This window comes from Lithobates pipiens, unplaced genomic scaffold (assembly GCF_037356315.1).
Source record: "Lithobates pipiens isolate NorthernLeopardFrog02 unplaced genomic scaffold, aLitPip1_a1.2 Scaffold_27, whole genome shotgun sequence".
Lineage (NCBI taxonomy): Eukaryota > Metazoa > Chordata > Amphibia > Anura > Ranidae > Lithobates > Lithobates pipiens.
Window position 1 is genome coordinate 143,566,060 of NW_027507788.1, and position 23,368 is coordinate 143,589,427.

The window sequence follows — 23,368 nt, forward strand, 5'->3', positions numbered from 1 at the left end:
CTCTAAACTTCGTCCTATCCTTTCTTTTTCCGATGCTGAAAGGTTGATTCATGCCTTTGTCTCCTCCAGGCTGGATTATTGCAACGCACTTCTCATTGGGATTCCGAGAAAGAGCATGCAGAGGTTGCAATACGTTCAAAGCTCTGCAGCGAGGATCCTAATGAGAGTGCGGAAGCATGAGCATATCACTCCAATTTTAAAATCTCTTCATTGGCTGCCGGTCTCTACAAGGATTGAGTATAAGGTCTCTCTTCTTGTGCATCAATGCATACATGGACAAGCTCCACCTTATCTTAAGGAACTTCTTAGATTGCAAAATCTACCGCGTTCCCTTCGTTCAACTAATTTGAATTGTTTAGAGGTTCCAAAAACTAGGTTGAAAACCATGGGAGATAGGGCCTTTTGTGCTGCTGCCCCATGTCTGTGGAATGCTTTGCCTGATAGTCTGAGGGTTTCTCAGTCTACTGAAAATTTTAAAAAGGGGTTGAAGACTTTTCTTTTTAGCAAATGTTTTGTAAATTAAGCGGTTTGTTTATTTTTATTGTAATTATGTAGCACTTTGAGGTCTTTTGATGGAAAGTGCATTATAAATAAAATTTATTATTATTATTATTATATATGTCATACTCAAATTGACTACATCAGAAACATATTACTAACTCAGCTTCAGATGAGGACATTTTTCACTGAACACTTGATCAAGGTCATTCACACATACTATTTATTATGATTAATCATAAAACCAAATATGTTTTGCAAGCTTGCCATAAATATATTATAATACCTATAAGTGCCGAATTATGAATTTGGAATAATATTCTAACAGCTAACAAACTTTTTCCCACCTATGTGTTCATGCAGAAGGTAAGGAATAAGGCCAGATAGCTGCAAGACATCAATGGATTTACTGGTTTTAGCACTATCTGGGACAATGACCATAGTGAGGAACATCAATCATTGCCATGTGGACCAAGATGGAAGCAGTGCGGTGTTATATATCTGGTACACATCTTTTGAAACGGCAAACTGAACTCCTTTACATCCTTAGAGGCTAAATTCAACCTTCCCCAATCAACGTATTTCCCATATATTCAATTGCATCATGTGGTTAGGGCCCAGTCAGAGGGAACTTTGTGGATACAATCTCCGGACCCCATTTTTCATTACACGTCAAAGGTTTCTCATTTCAAGGGATTCATATCCCAGTGCTATGCCATGCTTTCATCCATACACCTGTAGGGCTTCCCTGCCAAGGTAGCACCCCTATGGGCAAGTGATGTGGGTGCATTTGAGAAAAATCATTGGGAGGAGGCCCTGCATGTGGTTCAGATGTGTTCTCTAAATGTGGTGCAATGCCTATCCCAACTGTATATTGTATTGCGGGTACACTTTACTCCTGCAAGACTGCACAGGATGGGTCTCGGAGAAAATGCAGAACGCATAAATGTGCTTCAGAGACCACGGCGACCTTATACACCTACTGTGGCGCTGCCCAAGCTACATCTTTATTGGTTGGGGGTTGTTTCTACCATCAATAGAGTATTGCAGGTTACTGTGTCGATGGACCCTAAGCCATGCATTTTATGAATTTTAGACAACCTCTCAAGTGAAACTATCCCTAAACAAGCTATAGTCAGAGCACTATTTAAAGCACATAAACTTAACCTCAGACATTGGAAGGTGGCAGAGCCTCCCACTCAGAGCATGGATAACTCAAATGGGGGACACCCTGCGATTGGGAAAGCATATTTTCCAGCACCGGGGTCATCCAGCACTATTCAACACCCTATGGTCCCCATGGTTTCAAACTCCTGGCCTTAGCCCAGTGGAGTTGGTCTTAGACAAACTGTTTACATGATATAAAAAGAGTAACCCCTACTTCTAATGTATCTTTTGATCTCGGGGTACCCTAGTACATATATCTAAGGAAGTCAGAGGTTAAAGGGGGGAGGGAGTGCAAGGGCAGAATGGGGAGGGAAGGAGAAACCTGTAGAGATGTATTAGAATTCTCCTTTGTACTAGTGGATTGTGATAACGTGTTCAACTCTATATGTCAATACTTGATGTGGAACCTGATTTGTTGGACTGCATGCATATTTTTGCTTCCATAAAATATTTTGAGATTAAAAAAAAATAAAAAATAGGATTTTTAAAACTGCTTACCTGTAAAAATCCTTTTCTTGGAGTACATCATAGGACACAGAGTCTCAAGTAATTACTTGGCGAGTTATAGGCCTACCTTCAGGTGTTGACACTGGTATAACCAATACAGGAAGTTGACTCCCCTATATAACCCCTCCTCCTTCCAGGAGTTCCTCAGTTTTTGTAGCCAAGCAATATAAGGATTTATACTCTCACCCCATAAAACAGAGGGGCGGGAGCTGTGTCTCTTATTATGTACTCCAAGAAAAGGATTTTACAGGTAAGCCATTTTAAAAATGCTATTTTCTTTATCGTACATCATAGGACACAGAGTCTCAAGTAATTACTTGGTGGGATGTCCCATAGCAATGCTACTTGAGGGAGACACAACCCGTAGGGTAACCCCCAGACCTGAGGACTTCTAATGCTGCCTGCAGCACACTGCGCCCAAAGGCGATATCCTCATTCCATCTTACATCTACGTGATAAAATTTTGCAAATGTATGTACTGAAGACCAAGTTGCGGCCTTGCAGATCTGAGACATGGAGGCCTGGTGATGCACTGCCCAAGAAGTACCAACCGCTCTGGTAGAGTGCGCCTTAACTTGAAAAGGGGGAATCTTTCCCTTTAAACCATAAGTTTAAATTTTAACTTGCCGAATCCACTTGGAGATGGTGGATTTCAACGCTGCCTGTCCCTTCTTAGGACCCTCTGGCAGAACGAATAAGACGTCAGTCTTACGAATCTGAGCAGTTTTCTTCAAACAGATTTTCACTGCTCTCACTGCATCAAGACAATGTAGAGATTTTTCTTCCCTGGAACCTGGTCTGGGAAAAACGAAGGCAGGACAATATCTTCATTCAGATGAAAGCCTGAAACTACCTTTGGCAAAAAGCCTGGACGAGGGCGTAACACCACCCTGTCCTCATGAATAACCAAATATGGCTCTTTACAAGAAAGAGCAGCCAATTCTGACAACCTCCTTGCTGACGATATAGCAACTAAAAATACCAGCTTCCTTGTCAAAAGGACTAAAGGAATATGCTGTAATGGTTCAAATGCCTGTTTTTGTAACACCGACAAAACTAGATTTGAATCCCAAGGGCTTAAAGGAGATCTAACTGGCGGATTTATCCGCACCACTCCTTGCATGAAACCCCGGACTAAAGAATGCGTAGCAAGCGGTCTTTCAAACAAAATTGATAGTAATAGTACTCAGGGCCAGCTTAATCTCTACGCCTAACTGTAGAAAGGCAAGAATTCTGCCTATAATATATCTCCGAGGGTGCCAACCCTTGGATTCACACCAGGAAACATAAGCTTTCCAGACTCTATAATATATAGCTCTATAAGCTGGCTTCCTAGCATTAATCAAAGTAGAGATAACTGACCTGGAAAGCCCACGTTTTTTCAGAATGTGGGTCTCAATAGCCAAGCCGTTAAATTTAGCGTTTGTAAAGTAGGATGGAATATATAGTGCCTTGCGAAAGTATTCGGCCCCCTTGAACTTTTCAACCTTCTGCCACATTTCAGGCTTCAAACAAAGATATAAAATTTTTATTTTTTGTGAAGAATCATCAACAAGTGGGACACAATTGTGAAGTGGAACGAAATCTATTGGATTTTTGAAACGTTTTTAATAAAAAAAAATGAAAAGTGGGGCGTGCAAAATTATTCGGCCCCCTTGCATTAATACTTTGTAGAGCCCCCTTTTGCTGCAATTACAGCTGCAAGTCGCTTGGGGTATGTCTCTAACAGTTTTGCACATCGAGAGACTGAAATTCTTGCCCATTCTTCCTTGCAAAACAGCTCGAGCTCAGTGAGGTTGGATGGAGAGCGTTTGTGAACAGCAGCTTTCAGCTCTTTTCCACAGATTCTCGATTGGATTCAGGTCTGGACTTTGACTTGGCCATTCTAACACCTGGATACGTTTATTTGTGAACCATTCCTTTGTAGATTTTGCTGTATGTTTGGGATCATTGTCTTGTTGGAAGATAAATCTCCGTCCCAGTTTCAGGTCTTTTGCAGACTCCAACAGGTTTTCATCCAGAATGGTCCTGTATTTGGCTGCATCCATCTTCCCCTCAATTTTAACCATCTTCCCTGTCCCTGCTGAAGAAAAGCAGGCCCAAACCATGATGCTGCCACCACCATGTTTGACAGTGGGGATGGTGTGTTGAGGGTGATGAGCTGTGTTGCTTTTACGCCAAACATATCGTTTTGCATTGTGGGCAAAAAGTTTGATTTTGGTTTCATCTGACCAGAGCACCTTCTTCCACATGTTTGGTGCGTCTCCCAGGTGGCTTGTGGCAAACGTTAGACGAGACTTTTTATGGATATCTTTGAGAAATGGCTTTCTTCTTGCCACTCTTCCATAAAGGCCAGATTTGTGCAGTGTACGACTGATTGTTGTCCTATGGACAGACTCTCCCACCTCAACTGTAGTTCTCTACAGTCCATCCAGAGTGATCATGGGCCTCTTGGCTGCATCTCTGATCAGTCTTCTCCTTGTCTGAGCTGAAAGTTTAGAAGGACGGCCAGGTCTTGGTAGATTTGCAGTGGTCTGATACTCCTTCCATTTCAAAATGATCGCTTGCACAGTGCTCTTTGGGATGTTTAAAGCTTGGGAAATCTTTTTGTATCCAAATCCGGCTTTAAACTTCTCCACAACAGTATTACAGACCTGCCTGGTGTGTTCCTTGGTCTTCATGATGCTCTCTGCGCTTTCAACAGAACTCTGAAACTATCACAGAGCAGGTGCATTTATACAGAGACTTGATTACATACAAGTGGATTCTATTTATCACCATCTGTCATTTAGGACAACATTGGATCATTCAGAGATCCTCGCTGAACTTCTGGAGTGAGTTTGCTGCACTGAAGGTAAAGGGGCCGAATAATTTTGCACGCACCACTTTTCAGTTTTTTATTTGCTAAAAAAGTTTAAAATAGCCAATAGATTTCGTTCCACTTCACAATTGTGTCCCACTTGTTGGTGATTCTTCACAAAAAAATTAAAATTTTAGATCTTTATGTTTGAAGCCTGAAATGTGGCAAAAGGTTGAAAAGTTCAAGGGGGCTGAATACTTTCGCAAGGCACTGTAGGCCCCTGCGATAGAAGGTCTGGCCTTAGTGGAAGGGGCCAAGGACCCTCCACTGTCATCTTTACGATCTCCACGAACCATGACCTTCTGGGCCATGCCGGTGCTATCAGAATTAGCGACTTTCTTTCTAGCTTGATCCTGGAAAGAAGACAAGGCAGCAACCGGATTGGGGGAAAAGCATAGATCAATGAGAACTGATCCCAGGGGGTCACCAACGCATCTGCTCCGTACGCGAGTGGGTCCCTTGTCCTGGACACAAAGTTGACTAGCTTTGTGTTGAATCTGGACGCTAGAAGGTCTATGTCCGGAGTCCCCCATTTTTGGCAAACAGCTCGAAACACTTCGGGATGAAGAGACCATTCCTCCGGGAATAGCTGCTGGCGACTTAGATAGTCCGCCTGCCAATTATCTACCCTCGGAATGAAAACTGCCAATAGGCATGGGACATTCTCTTCCGCCTAAGTTAGAATCTGGTTCACCTCTCTCTGGGCTGGGAGACTTCTGGTGCCACCTTGGTGATTGATATATGCCACGGCCATGACATTGTCGGATTGAATCCTGACAGGAAAATCCTTTAACCTGGAGGTCCAGGTCTTTAGGGCCAGATATACTGCCCGAAACGCTAGGATGTTGATGGGTAAGGTACGTTCGGTTCCTGACCATTGTCCCTGGACATTCGTTTTCTCTAGTACTGCTCCCCAGCCTGAAAAGCTGGCATCCGTTGTCACTACCTTCCAGATAATTGGTCTGAAGGTTTTTCCCTTCAGTAAGTTCCGGGATAGTAACCAACTGAGGCTCTGGGACACTCTTGGAGACAGCCGCATTGGCAAATCCAATGTTTGATTCATCTTGTTCCAAGCAGACAGGATACTGCTTTGAAACAAACTGTCTCGATTGGAATTGGGCGTAGGGAACTGCTACGAATGAAGCTACCATCTTCCCTAACAATCTCATACAAAGGCGAATTTGAAGGATTTTTTCGTGACCTGATCATCCTCACTAGCTCCTGTATGGAGCTGATCTTTGCTGGAGGCAAGAACACCCTCTTCGGGGCTGTATCTATGATCGTGCCTAGATACTCCAGCCTCTTTAGTGGCTTCAAGGAGGACTTTCTTAGGTTGAGAATCCAACCCAAACTTTCCAGGTAGCTGCTTTAAACGGCTACACCCCGTCTTAAGTGAGCCACTGACTGGTCTATTAACAATAGATCGTCTAAGTAAGCCAGGACGGTTATGCCCTGTGCCCTTAACCTGGCTAGAGGTAGGTCAAGTACTTTTGTAAATACCCGAGGTGCTGTAGCAAGGCCGAAGGGTAGGGCTACAAACTGAAAATGCTTCTGGATCCCTTGGAACGTTTGATCTGAGAAAACAGGCCAGTGGAAACTCTCGAAATTCTAGCTTGTATCCTAGAGATACAGTGGAGAGGGTCCATCTGTCCTGAATTTCCCTCTGCCAGACTTCTGAGAACTTCAGAAGTCTTCCCCCAACCTTGGTGAGGGGGGATGCCTCTTCATGATGAGGCCTTGGTATTCCGCTTTGCAGACTTGCGGCCCCAGGTCCTCCTCTGTGCCTGGGTCTGACCCCGAGATCTTCCCGTGGGATCCGACGGCAAAGGCCGTCGCCCCTGCCTAGAGGAGGATGCCCTTGGCGCTCGGGGAAAAAGTCTGTTTAAACGAAGGACGCTTATATTTTCTTTTGACTGGTAAAAGGGTACTCTTTCCGATGGAAATAGTCTGAATGTATTTATACAAGGTCCAAAAAAGGCGTTCTCCCTTAAAGGGGAACCCAGTTAGAAGATTTTTACAAGGTGTTTCAGCTGACCAACCCTTTAACCAAATGGTCCTTCGCATGTGTACAAGTACAAGCGCCAGACGTGATGCCTGGTGAATAGAGTCCTTTATAGCATCTATGGCAAAGCATAATGCTTTAGGTAGCTCAGGCAAATCCTGAGCTTGTTGTGCAGCGAGCTCTTTGAGGGCGTCTGTAAACTGGTCCTTTAAGGACTGACAGATGCCTATGGCTGCTATCGCAGGCTGAGTTAGGGTCCCTGCTAAGGAAAAAAAAGAGGTTTTTAACAGACCTTCCAACTCTTTATCTGTTGGATCCTTAAGCATATGTGCATTGTCCACTGGACAAGTAAATTTTTACTCAAATTGGAAATCGCAGCGTCTACTGCTGAAATCTTCCACCTTTTAGTGAATTTTTCCTCCATAGGATAGAGATTAGAGAATCTTTTAGGAGGGGAGAAATGCTTATCCGGATGATCCCATTCGGAATAAATAAGCTTTTCAAGTAATGCGTGTACTGGAAACACATGTAAAGGCTGAAAAGGTTTTAAAAGGATCCTAAAGAGGATACCGGACCTTCAGCTGCCTCCGTTAGGGGTAACATGAAAGTAGAGCGAACCATCTCTGTAAGGCTCTGTACTTCAGTTTGTGAAGGTGAATTTCCAAGTACTGTTTCCTCTGCAGAGGAATAACCGGCTTATTTTTCTTCCCGATCATCTGCGGGAAAGACCTCGTCATGTCCCCATAGTTCTTTAGGACCCTCCACCGACTGTAAACAGTCTAAGGTGGGGAGGGGGGATCTAGGACGTTTCCTATCCACCTGGATGGATGATGCGATTAAAGTCGCTAATCTTCCTTCTAAGCCATGCAGGGCAAAGGAAAGTGCTTCTTCAGTCACATAAACAGGGGCTGAAGTGTGTGAAGCAGTTGCACCACCGCTGGCTTCCAATGACTCACCCTCGCTTGCCATGTCTGATCTCTCTGAAGAGGAAGACAGTATGGAGGCATGACTGGGGATCCCAGCGCCTGAGGGTGACACCTTAGGTACCTTTACGGTAGGTCTGGAAGACATAATGCTAAGTACAAAAGCAGAGGCACACACATTATTATCTGCTAAATAATTCTAGCCAAACAATGCATGCCAACAGTTCTTTTCCTGTACTGGAAATGGCTGCTTTACACCCTTATGTGCCCCGCGCTAAATGTCTCTTATGCCGCCTACGCACGATCAAACAAGCGGGTGGAAAAGTCCGGCAAACTCAAGTCCGCCAAACAATCCCCCCGTGTGTAGCCTCCGGCATACTTTTTTTTTTTGACCCGAAAGTACGGCGGACTTAGAAAGTAGTTTTACACTCCAATCTTCCCACCGGACTCGCATTTCGGCGGACAATCCGGCCGTGTGTATGCCAGTCCGCCGTACTTTTGAAATGAGCGGACTTTTCCCGCCCGGAGAAAAGTCCGCTCATTTCGAATGGGTCTCCAGGTAGGCGGGGCCCGCTAAAGGAGACGTCGCTGGCCCCGCCGCCTGGTATGGACTTAAAGGGGAACCCCAACGCCGAAAAAAATCGGCGTGGGGGTCCCCCCAGGTCCACATCAGGCCCTTGTCCGAGCACGCTACCCGGCCGGCCAGGAAAGGGGGGACGAGCGAGCGCCCCCCCCCTCCTGAGCCGTACTAGGCCGCGTGCCCTCAACATGGGGGGTGCCTTGGGGAAGGGGGGGCCGCGCGGCCCCCCCCACCCCAAAGCACCTTGTCCCCATGTTGATGAGGACAAGGGCCTCTTCCCGACAACCCTGGCCGTTGGTTGTCGGGGTCTGCGGGCGGGGGGGCTTATCGGAATCCCGGAGCCCCCTTTAATAAGGGGGCCCCCCAGATACCGGCCCCCCACCCTATGTGAATGAGTATGGGGTACAATGTACCCCTACCCATTCACCTGTAAAATAAAGTACAAAAAAAACACAACACACAAGATAAAATAGTTTATTGCACAGCTCCGGGGGTCTTCCGTTTTCGGGGGTCTTCTCGCCGGACTCCTCCGCTATCTTCTTGTAGCTCTTTTACTAGCGGAGGAGCCCGGCTTTCTTCCTCGCCGCCGGCCTCTTCTTCCGACTTCGGGGGTCTCGTCCCCCTCTTCGGTTCTTCTGCCGGGCCACCGCGCCTTCTTCTAGCTCTTTTACAGGCGGTGGCCCGGTCTTCTGTCGCCGCCGCCTTCCGTTCTTCTCTTCTTCAGATGTTGCCTCGCCGAGTCCTCCGCTCACAATGACGGGGACCGGGCACGCTGCGACTTATATAGGGACAAGGGGCGGGGTCTTCGGTGGATGTCACATGGGTTGATGTCACATGGTGACCCCGCCCCCTTACAATGTCACAGTCAAGTGGTCAACCCATGTGACATCCACCGAAGACCCCGCCCCCTGTCCCTATATAAGTCGCCGCGTGCCCGGTCCCCGTCATTGTGAGCGGAGGACTCGGCGAGGCAACATCTGAAGAAGAAGAGAAGAACGGAAGGCGGTGACAGAAGACCGGGCCACCGCCTGTAAAAGAGCTAGAAGAAGGCGCGGTGGCCCGGCAGAAGAACCGAAGAGGGGGACAAGACCCCCGAAGTCGGAAGAAGAGGCCGGCGGCGAGGAAGAAAGCCGGGCTCCTCCGCTAGTAAAAGAGCTACAAGAAGATAGCAGAGGAGTCCGGCGAGAAGACCCCCGAAGACGGAAGACCCCCGGAGCTGTGCAACTATTTTATCTTGTGTGTTGTGTTTTTTTTGTACTTTATTTTACAGGTGAATGGGTAGGGGTACATTGTACCCCATACTCATTCACATAGGGTGGGGGGCCGGTATCTGGGGGGCCCCCTTATTAAAGGGGGCTCCCGGATTCCGATAAGCCCCCCGCCCGCAGACCCCGACAACCAACGGCCAGGGTTGTCGGGAAGAGGCCCTTGTCCTCATCAACATGGGGACAAGGTGCTTTGGGGTGGGGGGCCGCTCGCTCGTCCCCCCTTTCCTGGCCGGCCGGGTAGCGTGCTCGGACAAGGGTCTGATGTGGACCTGGGGGGACCCCCACCCCGATTTTTTTTCAGCGTTGGGGTTCCCCTTTAAGTCCATACCAGGCGGCGGGGCCCGCGACGTCTCCTTTGCGGGCCCCGCCTACCTGGAGACGCGCTCGAAATGAGCGGACTTTCCTCCGCGTGTGTGGGCGAGTCCGTTCATTTCAAAAGTAGGGCGGATAGTACGGCGGACTTAGTACGCCGTATTAGTCCGCTGAAAAAGTGTCGTGTGTGGGCAAGTAGCCCGTTCGGAAAGTCCGACGTACAGTCTGGCAGGAAGTCCGCCAGACTAAGTACGTCGGACAGATGGCTACGTGTGTACGCAGCATTAGTATAACAGACTCCTCTCCTTAGTGAACTCTGGCTGCGACGGCTGAGTTTTCTTGTAGCAGAGAGTGCTTTAATGTGTGAGCCTCAGGTGGACCTGATTGGCGCTCACAGCACTTCCCCCTCAGTAATCAACGCTGTATGGATAGACACTGTCTCATACCTAGCGTCATGTGACCTACGGCCACGCCCCTCTGCGTCCTCCGGCAACCCCCCATTCAGTTTGAATATGCTTAGCGCGTCTGTATTATGCAGACCTGAAGGGAGAGGGAACCCATGCTGCTTTGAAAACAACTGCCGGTTTATGCCGATCCACAGCAGGCTAGGATACCTACTATAACTGTGAGTAATATATATAAAAAAAGACGCAAAACAACTCCTAAAGGAGGAGAGGGGGAGGGAAAGGGGGGTTCTGTCAGCATGCTGCTAAACTCTGCAGAGTTTTAATGATTATGGGAACTTTTCTCCTTAGCTGCTAAGCAGCTGATAACCATTCAGCCTGCTAATTCCCTTAGGAAAGTAAGAACCCCCCTTTTTTTTTAGCCTTATCCTCACTGCAAGATGCTGCTGAAACAGCAGATCCAAACTTCACCCATCACGGCGGGCTGCGTTAACACATGCTCAAAGACTGGGGCCCTTATAAAAGGGGTTCCGCTCCTTTGGGCCTTGTATAGCACCCCTCAGGACAGCTTTAGGAAATGTAGCAAGACCAAAATGCGTCCTGGTTTCTAGGGTCCAACTCTCAAAGACAAGCATTACAGGCAACACCTCGTTCTTGCATCAAGGTCCAGGTACCATCCTATGGCCTCAGTGGCGAGGATGGATCTGATTGTGGAGGTTTCTTTAAATCCAGCATGGATCCCTCCTGGAGCTCCTTAGAGCACATTTTCACTTGTGACCAACACCTTTAGACACTGGCAAAAAAACCTGAGGTACTCCTGGAAGGAGGAGGGGTTATATAGGGGAGTCAACTTCCTGTATTGGTTATACCAGTGTCAACACCTGAAGGTAGGCTTATAACTCACCAAGTATTTACTTGAGACTCTGTGTCCTATGATGTACGATAAAGAAAACTACTAAAAAAGCTCTAATCATGGGAAAAAATGTGCGTCAATTTTGTTTGGGTACAATGTTGCACGACCGTGCAAATTGTCATTTAAATCCACGCAGTACCATATTGCAAAAAATGTCCTGGTCATTAGGGGGCAAATCTTCTGGTCCTTGAGTAGTTAAGCATCAATAAAATCCCATATCCTGTCAAAATTATCTTTTTAAAAAGAATTTTTTGCATTAATACATGTCCCCCAGGGCAGTACCCGGGCGCCTATACCCTTTTTATGGCCAATAACTTGATTTTTTGAATTTGGATGTCCTAGACTTCAATGGGGTTCAGGACCGAACTCTTGATGATTGAGAGTTCTGTCGCAAACTGAACCAGGGGGTGTTTGACCCAATTCTATATGCTACACAGGGCCAAACTTTGAGTTTTACTTTACTGTATGTATTAAAATGACTAAAACATTCAACACTCACAAATACAACATGCAGGTTCATAAAATGTTAAATTTATCATGATATTGTATAAACATATATGTGAAAATATCTGATGAAGATTTATCTGCCTACTTTTGGACCTACTATAAGATAAAAATCGTGCAAGACACTCATGTAAACCAGCACTCACCCTTTCCTGCTGTACAATTTTTAAAGTCCAGACAACAGCAAGATAACTCTTCATCTGTTCTTCAAACAACCAGATACCTTCCCATCTATGGTCAGTCTAAGGGCCTATGTTGACAGCATCAATTTAGGACCCTTTCAAGATCACTCAGAATACAATGACAGGTACATTTGACCTAAAGTTGACCTCCTTTCGATCTACAGTTGACCTGCTTCATGTGGGTATGGCACCACATGAGAATGCATTTGAATGTAAAACCAGTTTGACGTGACCAAAAAGCCAGTGAATATGGGCGTGTGGTGTGCCGACAGAGAAGGGAGAAATCTACAAAATCTCAAAATTATGTATTTCGCAATATGGAACATCAAGCAAGTACATACATAAAAGCCACTGTTAGGTGAATATTAAGAAATTCCCCTGTCTCACTATTGAAGACACAACACAATGGCTACAATGTGCAAAAGAAAAACCTGAACAAATGCACACACCTGTTTTCTTGTCCTTTGCTCTGTACACAACACCATAAGTCCCCTCTTCAATACGATTTAGGCACTGGAACTCCTCCACACTGCGGCAGCCCTGCCAATGAAATGAAAGCAGAGGCATTTACATCACCACACATCAGTATCAGAAACAAGTCTACATTCCATTCAGAGCCATTGTGCCAAGTACCTGTAGTGCTGGAAGATATTTGGGAAGCTCTTGCTTCAGCTCCACGGGAGACATAACTGGAGAATCAGGGACATATTCACCATCTGTCTGGGCATTGGAATGGGGACTCGCATCCTTGACATCATCTTCCTCCTCATCCTCCTCACTCCCAGCAGAGTCATGGTCAAACCTGGATTCTGGCACTACAGTAGAGGACAAATACATACATTTTATATAGGATGACCAGCAACAATCAATTCAAAATTTGAAGAACATTTTAAATCAGCTTTCTCGCTTTGGATAGCGCTTAACCAGGTTTTACTGTACACTGGGATTGCTGGAGCTTGTTCGCCTCTTAGCAAACATTAAGTGGAACAAAAAGTGGAAAAACTGGATTTTTTTGTTACTCACCGTAAAACCCCTTTCTCTGAGTCCATTGACAAACACAGCTTCTATTTATTCTTGTGCATTGGGTTTATAGCACCATCTACAGGAGCACGACATTAGGCAGAAAAAAAGCATAGCACTGCTTATGGGCAGTCCTAGTTAGTATAAGCCCCCTCTCTCTAATAGGCAAGCCAGTTTGTCAGAAAGCAGTACTAGAAAAAATACCAGAAGAGGGTTGGATGCGGTCAACTCAGAGAAAGGGATTTTACATGGAGTAACAAAAGGCTCGTTTTCTCTTGCATTCATTGATGGACACCTTTCTTATTTATTCTTGACCATTGGGATGTCCCAAAGCAGCGCCTCAATGAGGGGTGGGAAAACAAATGAGGAGCCAAGCGGCAAAACAGGCAACCACCCAAAAGAAGCTCCCCACAGGGGAAACAAGGAACCTCAACACCAGCCTGCAAAAACCTTGCGACCCAAAAAACATCCATCTTGTAAATGGTGGGTACATGGAAGTACACATAACCAGGTAGCCGCTGTGCAAACTTGAGAGACAGACACCCGAAGTCAGAACCCCAAGAGGCACTAAGTGCCCTGGCAGAGTTCTGTGACCAGGGAGGGAGGAGCCAAACCTGAATGGCATAAGCCTGCACCACGGTCATACAAATCCACCTAGAACTGGTGACAGTGGAGGCTGCAAGCACAAAAACAGAAACCAACCTCTGGAAGGAAGTTGTAGCAGACCATGTAAAAGAAGTGCAGAGCAACCTCCAAAAGGGGCAAAGGATGTGGACACAGGCGAGGTAGGATAATGCCCTCATTCAACTGAAAATCGGGTATCACCTTCTGAAGGAAGGAAGGACACCCATCGTATCCCTGTGTGCACAAGAAAGCAAACTCCCTGAAAGCTCACAAAAGGGAAGTTTCTGAATGACTGAAAAACCAAATGCAGTTTCCAATGTGGCAACTGAGAACACACTGGGATTGCCACATGATGAACCCCACAGGGAAAAGTAAGAATCAAGGAGAGTGTGGACAAAGAACATTGAAACAGGACTGCAAGGGCAGAGCTTGACTTCTAATGGTACTCAAGGCAAGCTTGTGCTTAACAAGGCATTGGAGAAAAGGCAAAGATCTAAGCCACCGAGAAAGCAGGTGGAGAGACCCGTGTAGCCTTTTAACAAGAGATATAAGCCTGCAAAGGTTGATGACATAGCTTCCAAGGGGTACAAGTTATAACTCTACAGCAGGGCAGAAATCGCTGAACCCCACAACCCCTTCTCCCAGAACCTGACTTCCAATTGCCAAGCCAACAAGCCAGAGACAGTAAGTAGCGTGGAGGATCGGCCCCGGAGACAGAAGATCCACCCTCAGAAGTGACCACCCAGGCGTGTCTGCTACTAGCTGCACCACACCGGCATATCAGGATGGACTAACCAAATCCGAGACAACAAAAATGATCAGAAACCCTTCTGCCTCTATACTGTGCAGCAGACAAGGGAGAAGCTCATGAAGAGATGCTGAAATTAGACAATAATGGCTCCACCAGAGTGTCCGTTGCGTTAAAACAAAACATCAGAAGACCCATGCCTGGTGTGCGCCACCGTAGACAGAGTTGCCAAAACACATATTAAAAGAAAGGGGTTGGGTGGGACTTTGTAAAAAGCACAGCTAGGTAATAAGATAGGCAACGACATGATGGTAAATTCCAATGAAATATACATTGATTAAAAATAACATGATAGACAATAGTAACACCTTAACAGTTCATTAAACATGATTCACAGAAGTAATAGATGCATTAAAATATAGTAATAAAAAGTTCCTATTCATAATAAAGATAATGATGTTAATAGTGATAATTAATGATAAAATTCCTGTTAATAAATCTCAGAATCAAGATTGCAATGACGCAGCATAAGGCTGGGGCTCTATGCGTTTCGTGAAGATGCCCACTCATCAGGAGAAACAGCAATTGGGATAGATCTATAGTAAAACAAAAACGCAGAATAAACAGGTGTTTGACAAACGGGGGACACAGGGCAGAGGATGGATGGAAATTCGCCAGCACTCTTACCTGTATATAAATTGGATATATAGTAGAGCTGCACGTTTCTGGCCAAAATGAGAATCACGATTTTTTTTGCTTAGAATAAAAAGATCACAATTCTCTCACGATTCTCAATCTTTCACATTATATAAAAAAAAAAAAGGCTAACTTTACTGGTTAGTTTTTATTTATTTAATTGATTAACGGCCAGTTCACACCAGATGTAGTTCCGTTTTTCCTGCACCAATACAGTCAGTTCCGGTCAGCAAAACACTGTGCATGCATTTTTAGTGCAGAAAAAAAGAGCACGGAACTGAACGGGACTGCGTCTGGTGTGAACTGGCACTTAAGTAATAAACAAAAAAAAAATTGCATTTGAAAGCGCTGTGCAAATACAGTGTGACATAAAATATTGTAACCACCACCATTTTATTCTCTAGGGTGTCTACTAAAAAATATATATAATGTTTGGGGATTCTAAGTAATTTTCTAGCAAAAAAAATGATTTTAACTTGAAACCAACAAATGCCAGAAAAAGATTTAGTTTTTTTCACTTCCACAAAGTCTATTCCATTGACAAATTGTTACGATGTTTATACTTAAGTTAAACTGATAAAGAATGTTTTGATTCTTGGCAGACTGCTCAGTTTTTCTCTTCCTTTCTCTTGAGGGCTGTGGCTTCAGAAGAGCAGAGAGAATTCTTTGCATAGAAATAATTGTGAAAGATTGCGATAACGATTCTTGACAATTGTGCAGCTCTAACATATAGTGAATAATAATGTTGTGCACAACTGAAGGTACCGTGGCAAAACAGTTCCAGGTGTGGCAACCACTCCAGCTCCTGACTCCTCAGATAAACCGAAATAGAAAAAAGAAAGAACTGCGCTAACCACGAATACCCAAAGTGAGTAGGGTATGTATATGTGCCAGACCCACAAAATGGGTCTTAGTATCTTAATGTCTCTGAGACCACCTCCAAAATATAGTGCAAACCATATACAAATAAGTGCAATTAAATACAAAAACAAACCATAAATGCGTGTCAATGATGTGAATTCCCCAAACACAATATGAGTATATCAAACTCTGTGCATATACCCCTAAAAAAATAAAAAATAGAATATGAAAAAAATGTTTGCAATTTTTACATAAATGAACTATCGAAAAAATTGTATTTAGAGACACTCTATATAATGTCCATATAGTCATATATCAAAAAATAATAATAGAATGTCCATATGGTAAACGAACACCAGTGAAGTAAAACTTCAAGTGGAGTACAGCAGTGAAGAAAAAACTTCAAACAGCTGAGTTATAAGTACACAAATTAAAAATCTTCTCCAAAGATGTAATGTGCTTTTCCCATCACCGAATGAGTGAATTGGCTCCTTACCAGATCCAAGCGACCCCCCGTTACAGAGGGTCACCACAGGCGACAACAGTCAAAGGATATCCGGATAGCGCCTCCTCCTCAGGCGATCCCAAATCTTTCACGCGATAGGGTTATGGCTGTTATTCCACATATCACTCCCAACTGCAATGACACAAACACATGACTTTCAGTCTGATAGACAGGGTAGCACTGCTATTATGTTCCCTAACATAATAGCAGTGCTACCCTGTCTATCAGACTGAAAGTCATGTGTTTGTGTCATTGCAGTTGGGAGTGATATGTGGAATAACAGCCATAACCCTATCGCGTGAAAGATTTGGGATCGCCTGAGGAGGAAGCGCTATCCGGATATCCTTTGACTGTTGTCGCCTGTGGTGACCCTCTGTAACGGGGGGTCGCTTGGATCTGGTGAGGAGCCAATTCACTCATTCGGTGATGGGAAAAGCACATTACATCTTTGGAGAAGATTTTTAATTTGTGTACTTATAACTCAGCTGTTTGAAGTTTTTTCTTCACTGCTGTACTCCACTTGAAGTTTTACTTCACTGGTGTTCGTTTACCATATGGACATTCTATTATTATTTTTTGATATATGACTATATGGACATTATATAGAGTGTCTCTAAATACAATTTTTTCGATAGTTCATTTATGTAAAAATTGCAAACATTTTTTTCATATTCAATTTTTAATTTTTTTAGGGGTATATGCACAGAGTTTGATATACTCATATTGTGTTTGGGGAATTCACATCATTGACACGCATTTATGGTTTGTTTTTGTATTTAATTGCACTTATTTGTATATGGTTTGCACTATATTTTGGAGGTGGTCTCAGAGACATTAAGATACTAAGACCCATTTTGTGGGTCTGGCACATATACATACCCTACTCACTTTGGGTATTCGTGGTTAGCGCAGTTCTTTCTTTTTTCTATTTCTGTTTGGTGTATTCTTGGTGTACATTTTGAATTGCAGCTTCCGTCCAATACCATTTGTATTCCGTAGCGCAGTTTTTCCCCTTTTTTTCATTCCTCAGATAAACCACCTGCCAGGTAACCATTCCTGGAATGTACACTGCAGAGAGAGCTGGCAAAAGAATCCTGAAGCTTCCAGAGCTGTTGCTTCACTCCTTGTGCCACCTTGATTGACATTTTCTGATAGACACCTGACTGTGCACCCATGAGGAAGCTCTGTCCACTGCTCCAAACACATTCCAATTGCCCGAGGCTCCAGGACACAGGTTGGCAGTCAAGACTCTTCCAGTGTCCTTGAGCCAACCTTGCTCCTAGGACTTCTCCTCAAGCCAGAAAGGCTGGTAGCCACAGTGACCACCTTCCAGTGCCACAGAAGAAAAGATTCTCCAGCCAGAGGCACCAGACCAGAGAGGTTCTGACCCCATGGGCCAGGCACATTTGACTGTCCAAGGACAGTGTAGAAGTCTCCTACTTGGAGAGGATTTCCATCTGCAGACCTCTTGGAACTGCACAAACCAGATCTCCTTGAAGGTGGATACCAAGAGGCGCAGAACCTGCATGCAGATCGCAGTGAAACCTGCCTGCGGAACAGCAGCAGCTGAATCGTTGACTGGAGCTTATCCAGCGAAAGCAACACCTTGGCCCGGGTGTGCCGAGACAAAGATGAAGTGTAGACTCCTGGAGAATTGAGGCCTGTCCAAAGATCAGCAAAGTGCACACCCAACCGCAAAGGGCGTTGGTGCCTGGTACAGATGGAAACATGCAGGTACGCATAGACATTTATGGGGGCCAGGAAATTCCCCTGATGAAGGGAGACCTCCCCGAATGGATGAATTCCATCTTGAGCAACTGCACCCTCACAAGGAAATTGAGGGCCTCAAGATCCAGGAACAGGCAAACGCCTTCTGTCATCAGAACCGTAAACAGGTTGGAGTAAAATCCCTGAGAAACCTCCCCCGGGTCCGGAACAGGGGCAACATTCCCTGTACATGCACCACCCCGTAAAGAGCCCGCAGTCGAGATGGGAGAGGTGAAAATTGAATAGAAAGAATTTCCCTGCTGGCCAGACAAAACAGTTTGTGGGCCCAGTTGTTGGAGTGCAGGGAGGTCCACAGGTCAGTGAAGTCGACGCCCCTACTCTGGGAGGAGGGGGGGGGGGGTCGGATGGGGAGACGACATGATATTGATAAGACCCATTTCAGTCCTCAAGTACCCCCAAGTTGAGAACCACTGCCCTACTAGACTGTGGGAGACAGGCACTCTGCCAACGGTAAGGAAAACTTGAAGATGTCATCCAACGTAGTCCCAAAAAGATGTTCTCTCTGGGAGAACAAGTCTACCAGGACCATTTTAGGCACCTAGTTGGCAGACTGACACTTGGGCCAAAAGAACTTACCAAAGCACCACCGCTTAGACCAGTGGTTCTCAGTCTCAGTCCTCAAGTACGCCCAACAGGCCATGTTTTGGGAACTTCCCTTAGATAAAATGGCTCTTATCTATACGCTGTCATTGATATTGATTTAAAGCAGCTGTGCAAAGGAAAGAAAACCTGAAAACATGGCCCTTTTGGGGAGTGAGGTTGAGAACCACTGGCTTAGGCGGAGAACTCGAAAATAGCAAAGCTGCATCCAAAGAGGCAGCACACTTGCTGGAAGCCCTGGACCACTTGGTCTGCCCCTTTAGCACAAACCAGGGGCCCTTGCCCTTTACTTAAACCCTGGAGTAACAGCGTGGTCCAAGCAGGAAGTGTTGAAACCACAAGCCAAAACTAACCCCGGAGTGGCAGTAGTATAACATATACCAATTCCACCTCCTGGCCTGCCGGATCCTTTGGAAACACGGTAGCCTGATTCAATATAAAAATGCCCGATCCACCACAGGAGGAGAGGTCCTTTGCTCAGACGGGCTTTCCCAAAAGTAATAGCATACTCTAAAAAAAACTGTACAGAACCACAAATGGGTGATGCGGATGTTCTCATTTTGCAAGCCGCATTGCAGGACTACAGGAGGACACTGAGAAGGCGGCATGGAGACTGACCCTCTTGACCTGGAAGGTAGGAGGTGATCCTGCAAGGACGAACTACCCTAGGGAGTACCCGCCGTGCCTGAGGGGAGGGAGAGGCGGCTCTACTTACTATTCCAGTGAAGGTAACACTCCCAAAACAGATCCTCCTCACCACCAAAGTGGAGGGTTTCCGGCCTGGGGAACTCTGTGACAACGGATGCTGACGACCGGATTAGCCATCTTGAAAATATGATAAAGCGGCTACACAAAAATAGCATGACATAAAAAATTGCAACAGGCACTATTTTATTCTCCAGAGCCTTTGCTTTCAGAAAATAACGTTTGGGAGTTCTAAGTAATTTTCTAGCAAAAAAATGCTGATTTTAACATGTATGTGAAAAATGAAAAAACTGAACCAATAGACAAGAGGTTAAGACAGACTGGTCCTCTACCGGAATAGTAAGCACCTTCTTCTAAAGTCAAGATACGGCTGGAACCATGGTGGGAATAGGTTCACTTTTGTACAAAATCTTCAACAAATGGATACAAAGCTAATGAGTGCTTGGGAGGAGCAAACAACTTATCAGGATGCTTCCAGTTTCCACAGAGAAATAGTTGGAAAAGCAGGTGCAAAAGGAAAGTCTTTGAGTCCTTAAATGACCTAGAACTGCAAACAATCGCACAATGAGTCACTTACTGCAAGATATCTTACCAAGAAGTACGTGATTTCCATTCTCCCTTTCATCGTCATCACTCATCTCCTCTTCACTGACCTCTTCTGCAAAGAAATACATCAAAGTATATGGCTCAGTCATTTTTTCTTTTCTACCTTAGCTTGCCTTAAAGGAATCCCATGCCAAGAGAAATACATGGCCTAGCATTGCTAACCCCATATTAAAAACTACCCATCACGCTGCTGTCCTGTACACTGAGTTGTGGACTGGAATAAGTACACATCCAGTGAAGTTAAGAGGTGCAACGGATCAAAAAACTCATGGATCGGATCGTTCCTCGGATCAGAGTCACGGATTGGATCATTTTTCAGATCAGCAATAATTGAATTTGCAAAAACCTATGAAAATTCCACCACCATATAGTCTCCACTGTAATAGCCACAATCTCCCCCACTGTAATATCCACAATCTCCCCCCTGGCAGCGTATCGGCAGGGTATGGAGGGATGGCTGTGACTGAAATTGTCACAGAGCAGCGCTGTGGGCACTACAGATCCAGCCCACGGTGCTGCTGCCATCCGATCTCTCCCCTCCACTGTACAGATCAGTACATAGAGGGGAGAGAGGAACCGGCATCATGACATGATGCCGGTTTGTTTACAAGTGATCGCTCCGTCATTTGATGGAGCGATCATATTGTAAACGGCCGACGGGTGTACAAAGGTGGGCCGGAGCTAGGCTGGAGCCGCGGCCTTTCCTAAGGCCGAGGCAGCGGAGCGCTCCGCGGATCACGGCGTGTGCAATCCGAACAGGGTGACCCCTTTGGATCACGGATCGGTGACAATCCGTTGCACCCCTAGTGAAGTTAGAACTCCTAATCTGCATGTTTGTTCTCAGACAGTGATTCAAAGTACTGAAACCAGAGAATCAGAATACCAGTCCCTCAATTAGCATTTTCAGAAGCAACATATGGCAGTTTCCATATTTCTCTATATTTTTCTCAGCACAGGCTCCCTTTAAAGTGTGCGTCTCAACAAAACAGGCATAATCTCATCACAGGTCCCCAAGAGACAAAGGTTAGCTTAGCACAGTGTTTCTCAGCCTTTTTTTCCAGGCGCTCAAGTCTAAAATGGAAGAAAATGTCAACGTTATCAACAGGGCTCTTTTTCAGCCAGAGTTCCGCCACCCCCGGCAATCCTGTCCTCTCCCACTTGTCATAGAAGCTGGTAAGAGGGTGTTTTTTTTCCCTTACTTGCTTCACCAGCTTCTGTGTGCTAGTGCTAGCATCCAGAGCACATCACGCCCCACATTTGCAGGTCGGTTACCCTGGGTCCCAACACCGCAAACATCCACATTTTGTTTTAAAATGCTGTTTTGAGAGGCGGCTTCTTTCCGTCTGCCACCTGTGTAGCATGGAGCCAAGTGATGAGCAGTGAAACTCCTCCTCGGCTGTGCTACATTAAGACTCCTTTCACACTGGGCATTTTTCAGGGGTGCTGTGCTGGCAGGATGTTAAAAATGTCCTGCAAGCAGCACCTTTAGGGAAGTAAAGGAGCAGTGTATATACTGCTCCCGCCTACTGAAATCAATGGGCACCTCTGCCGAATCGCCTGCAAAGCTCCCCGCTAGTGGCTGAATAGCGCCGATAAAATGACAGTAAAGTGCCACTAAAACTAGCAGCATTTTACCATCAATGCTCACCCCAGTGTGAAAGCAGCCTAACAGGCAGAGCTGCATGAACCAGTATGGTTTTAAAAAAAAAAAAAGCCAAGGCATAGCTAACAGAGCGGTGCCGGCTGGATTCTGCGAGAGCTGAGAAGGGCTGTGGTGGATTTGTGGAAGGATGATTTGTGAAAAGGGGAGAGGACCTGTGGGGGCCATATGTGAAAAGGTAGGAGCTAGGATTTGGGAGAAGTTGGAAAGCTGAGGAGGAGTTGTGATTTTCATACTTTTGGCTTTAAATTCCACCAGAATAAAATTAAAACGAAACAGTCCAGTGCAGACTTTCAGCTTTAATTCAAGGGGTTGAACATAAATATCAAGTATACATTTTAGGAACTGCAACCATTTTTATACAGTCCCCCCCATTTTCAGGGGCTCAAACATAATTGGACAAATGAATATAATCATAAATAAAATGTTCATTTTTAATATTTTGTTGAGAATCCTTTACTGGCAATGACTGCCTGAAATCTGGAACCCAGACAGACGGTTTCCTCTTTTCCAATGCTTTGCCATGCTCTAACTGCAGCAGTCTTCAGTTCTTTGTTGGTCTTCTGCCTTTAATTTTGCCTTCAGCGAGTGAAATGCATGCTCAATTGGGTTGAGATCAGGCAATTGACTAGGCCATTGCAGTATTCCATTTATTTTCCTTCAAAAGCTCCTGTGTTGCTTTTGAAGCGTTTTAGATCATTGTTCATCTGTACTGCGATGCGCCAATGGCCATGAAACAGGTTTTGGTTCAATTGTCCAAATACTTTTGGTCCCTTGAAAATAAAAAAAAGGGGAGCAGTGGGAGGGGGGGTTGTGGCTTGACCATGGCGGCGTAAGGAAACAGAGACTGAGCTCTGTGCAAACGGAGAGCGTTTCAGCTATTTCTAGCCTACCCACGGACCTGATTGTCGCATGTCGAGGAAGAGCAAAGGCTCTAAATAACAGAGCGTTCCCAGCCATCCTTACGTCACCCGACTCCTAGCCGTGAGACCCAAGGATTTGCCTGCGGCCGGATCCAAGATGGTGCCGACCCATCAGAGCGAGCAGGCTGCAGGGCCTAGCCAGCTCTCTAGCCCAATGCTGCAGAAAGCGGCGGCTGTGAGATCTGGCAACCACTCACTGTCTCCTATACCTACTCTGGCGATGCCGCCGCTAAACCCTATACCTACTCAGCCCAGGGAGGTTGATAGGGAATTAATCCAGGCCCTTCCCATGAAGGCTGATATACAGCATATGCTGGGGCAATGGACAGGGGCCCTAAAAGAGGACATTGAGGACTTCCGGTCCAACGTACAGGCTGCGGACTTATGATTACAGTTGCTGGGAGAGCAACAAACCGCCTATGCATCTCGCATGGACACACTGGAGACTGAGGTCACTGCCTATCAGCAACACTTTATTACCATGCAATTGCAGGTGGAAGATGCAGAGAATT

General features: G+C 45.6%; 1 protein-coding gene across 1 annotated transcript in view; it reads right to left on the reverse strand.

Annotated features, from left to right (window-relative positions):
- Positions 1-23,368, reverse strand: part of LOC143934196 (cyclin-dependent kinase 11B-like) — a gene marked incomplete in the record, with an annotated part of 108,610 nt that overhangs the window by 29,174 nt on the left and 56,068 nt on the right. The window contains 3 exon segments of the mRNA XM_077457597.1: positions 12,570-12,660; positions 12,754-12,935; positions 20,260-20,325. Of these exon segments, the coding sequence (XP_077313723.1) occupies positions 12,570-12,660; positions 12,754-12,935; positions 20,260-20,325 (339 nt within the window).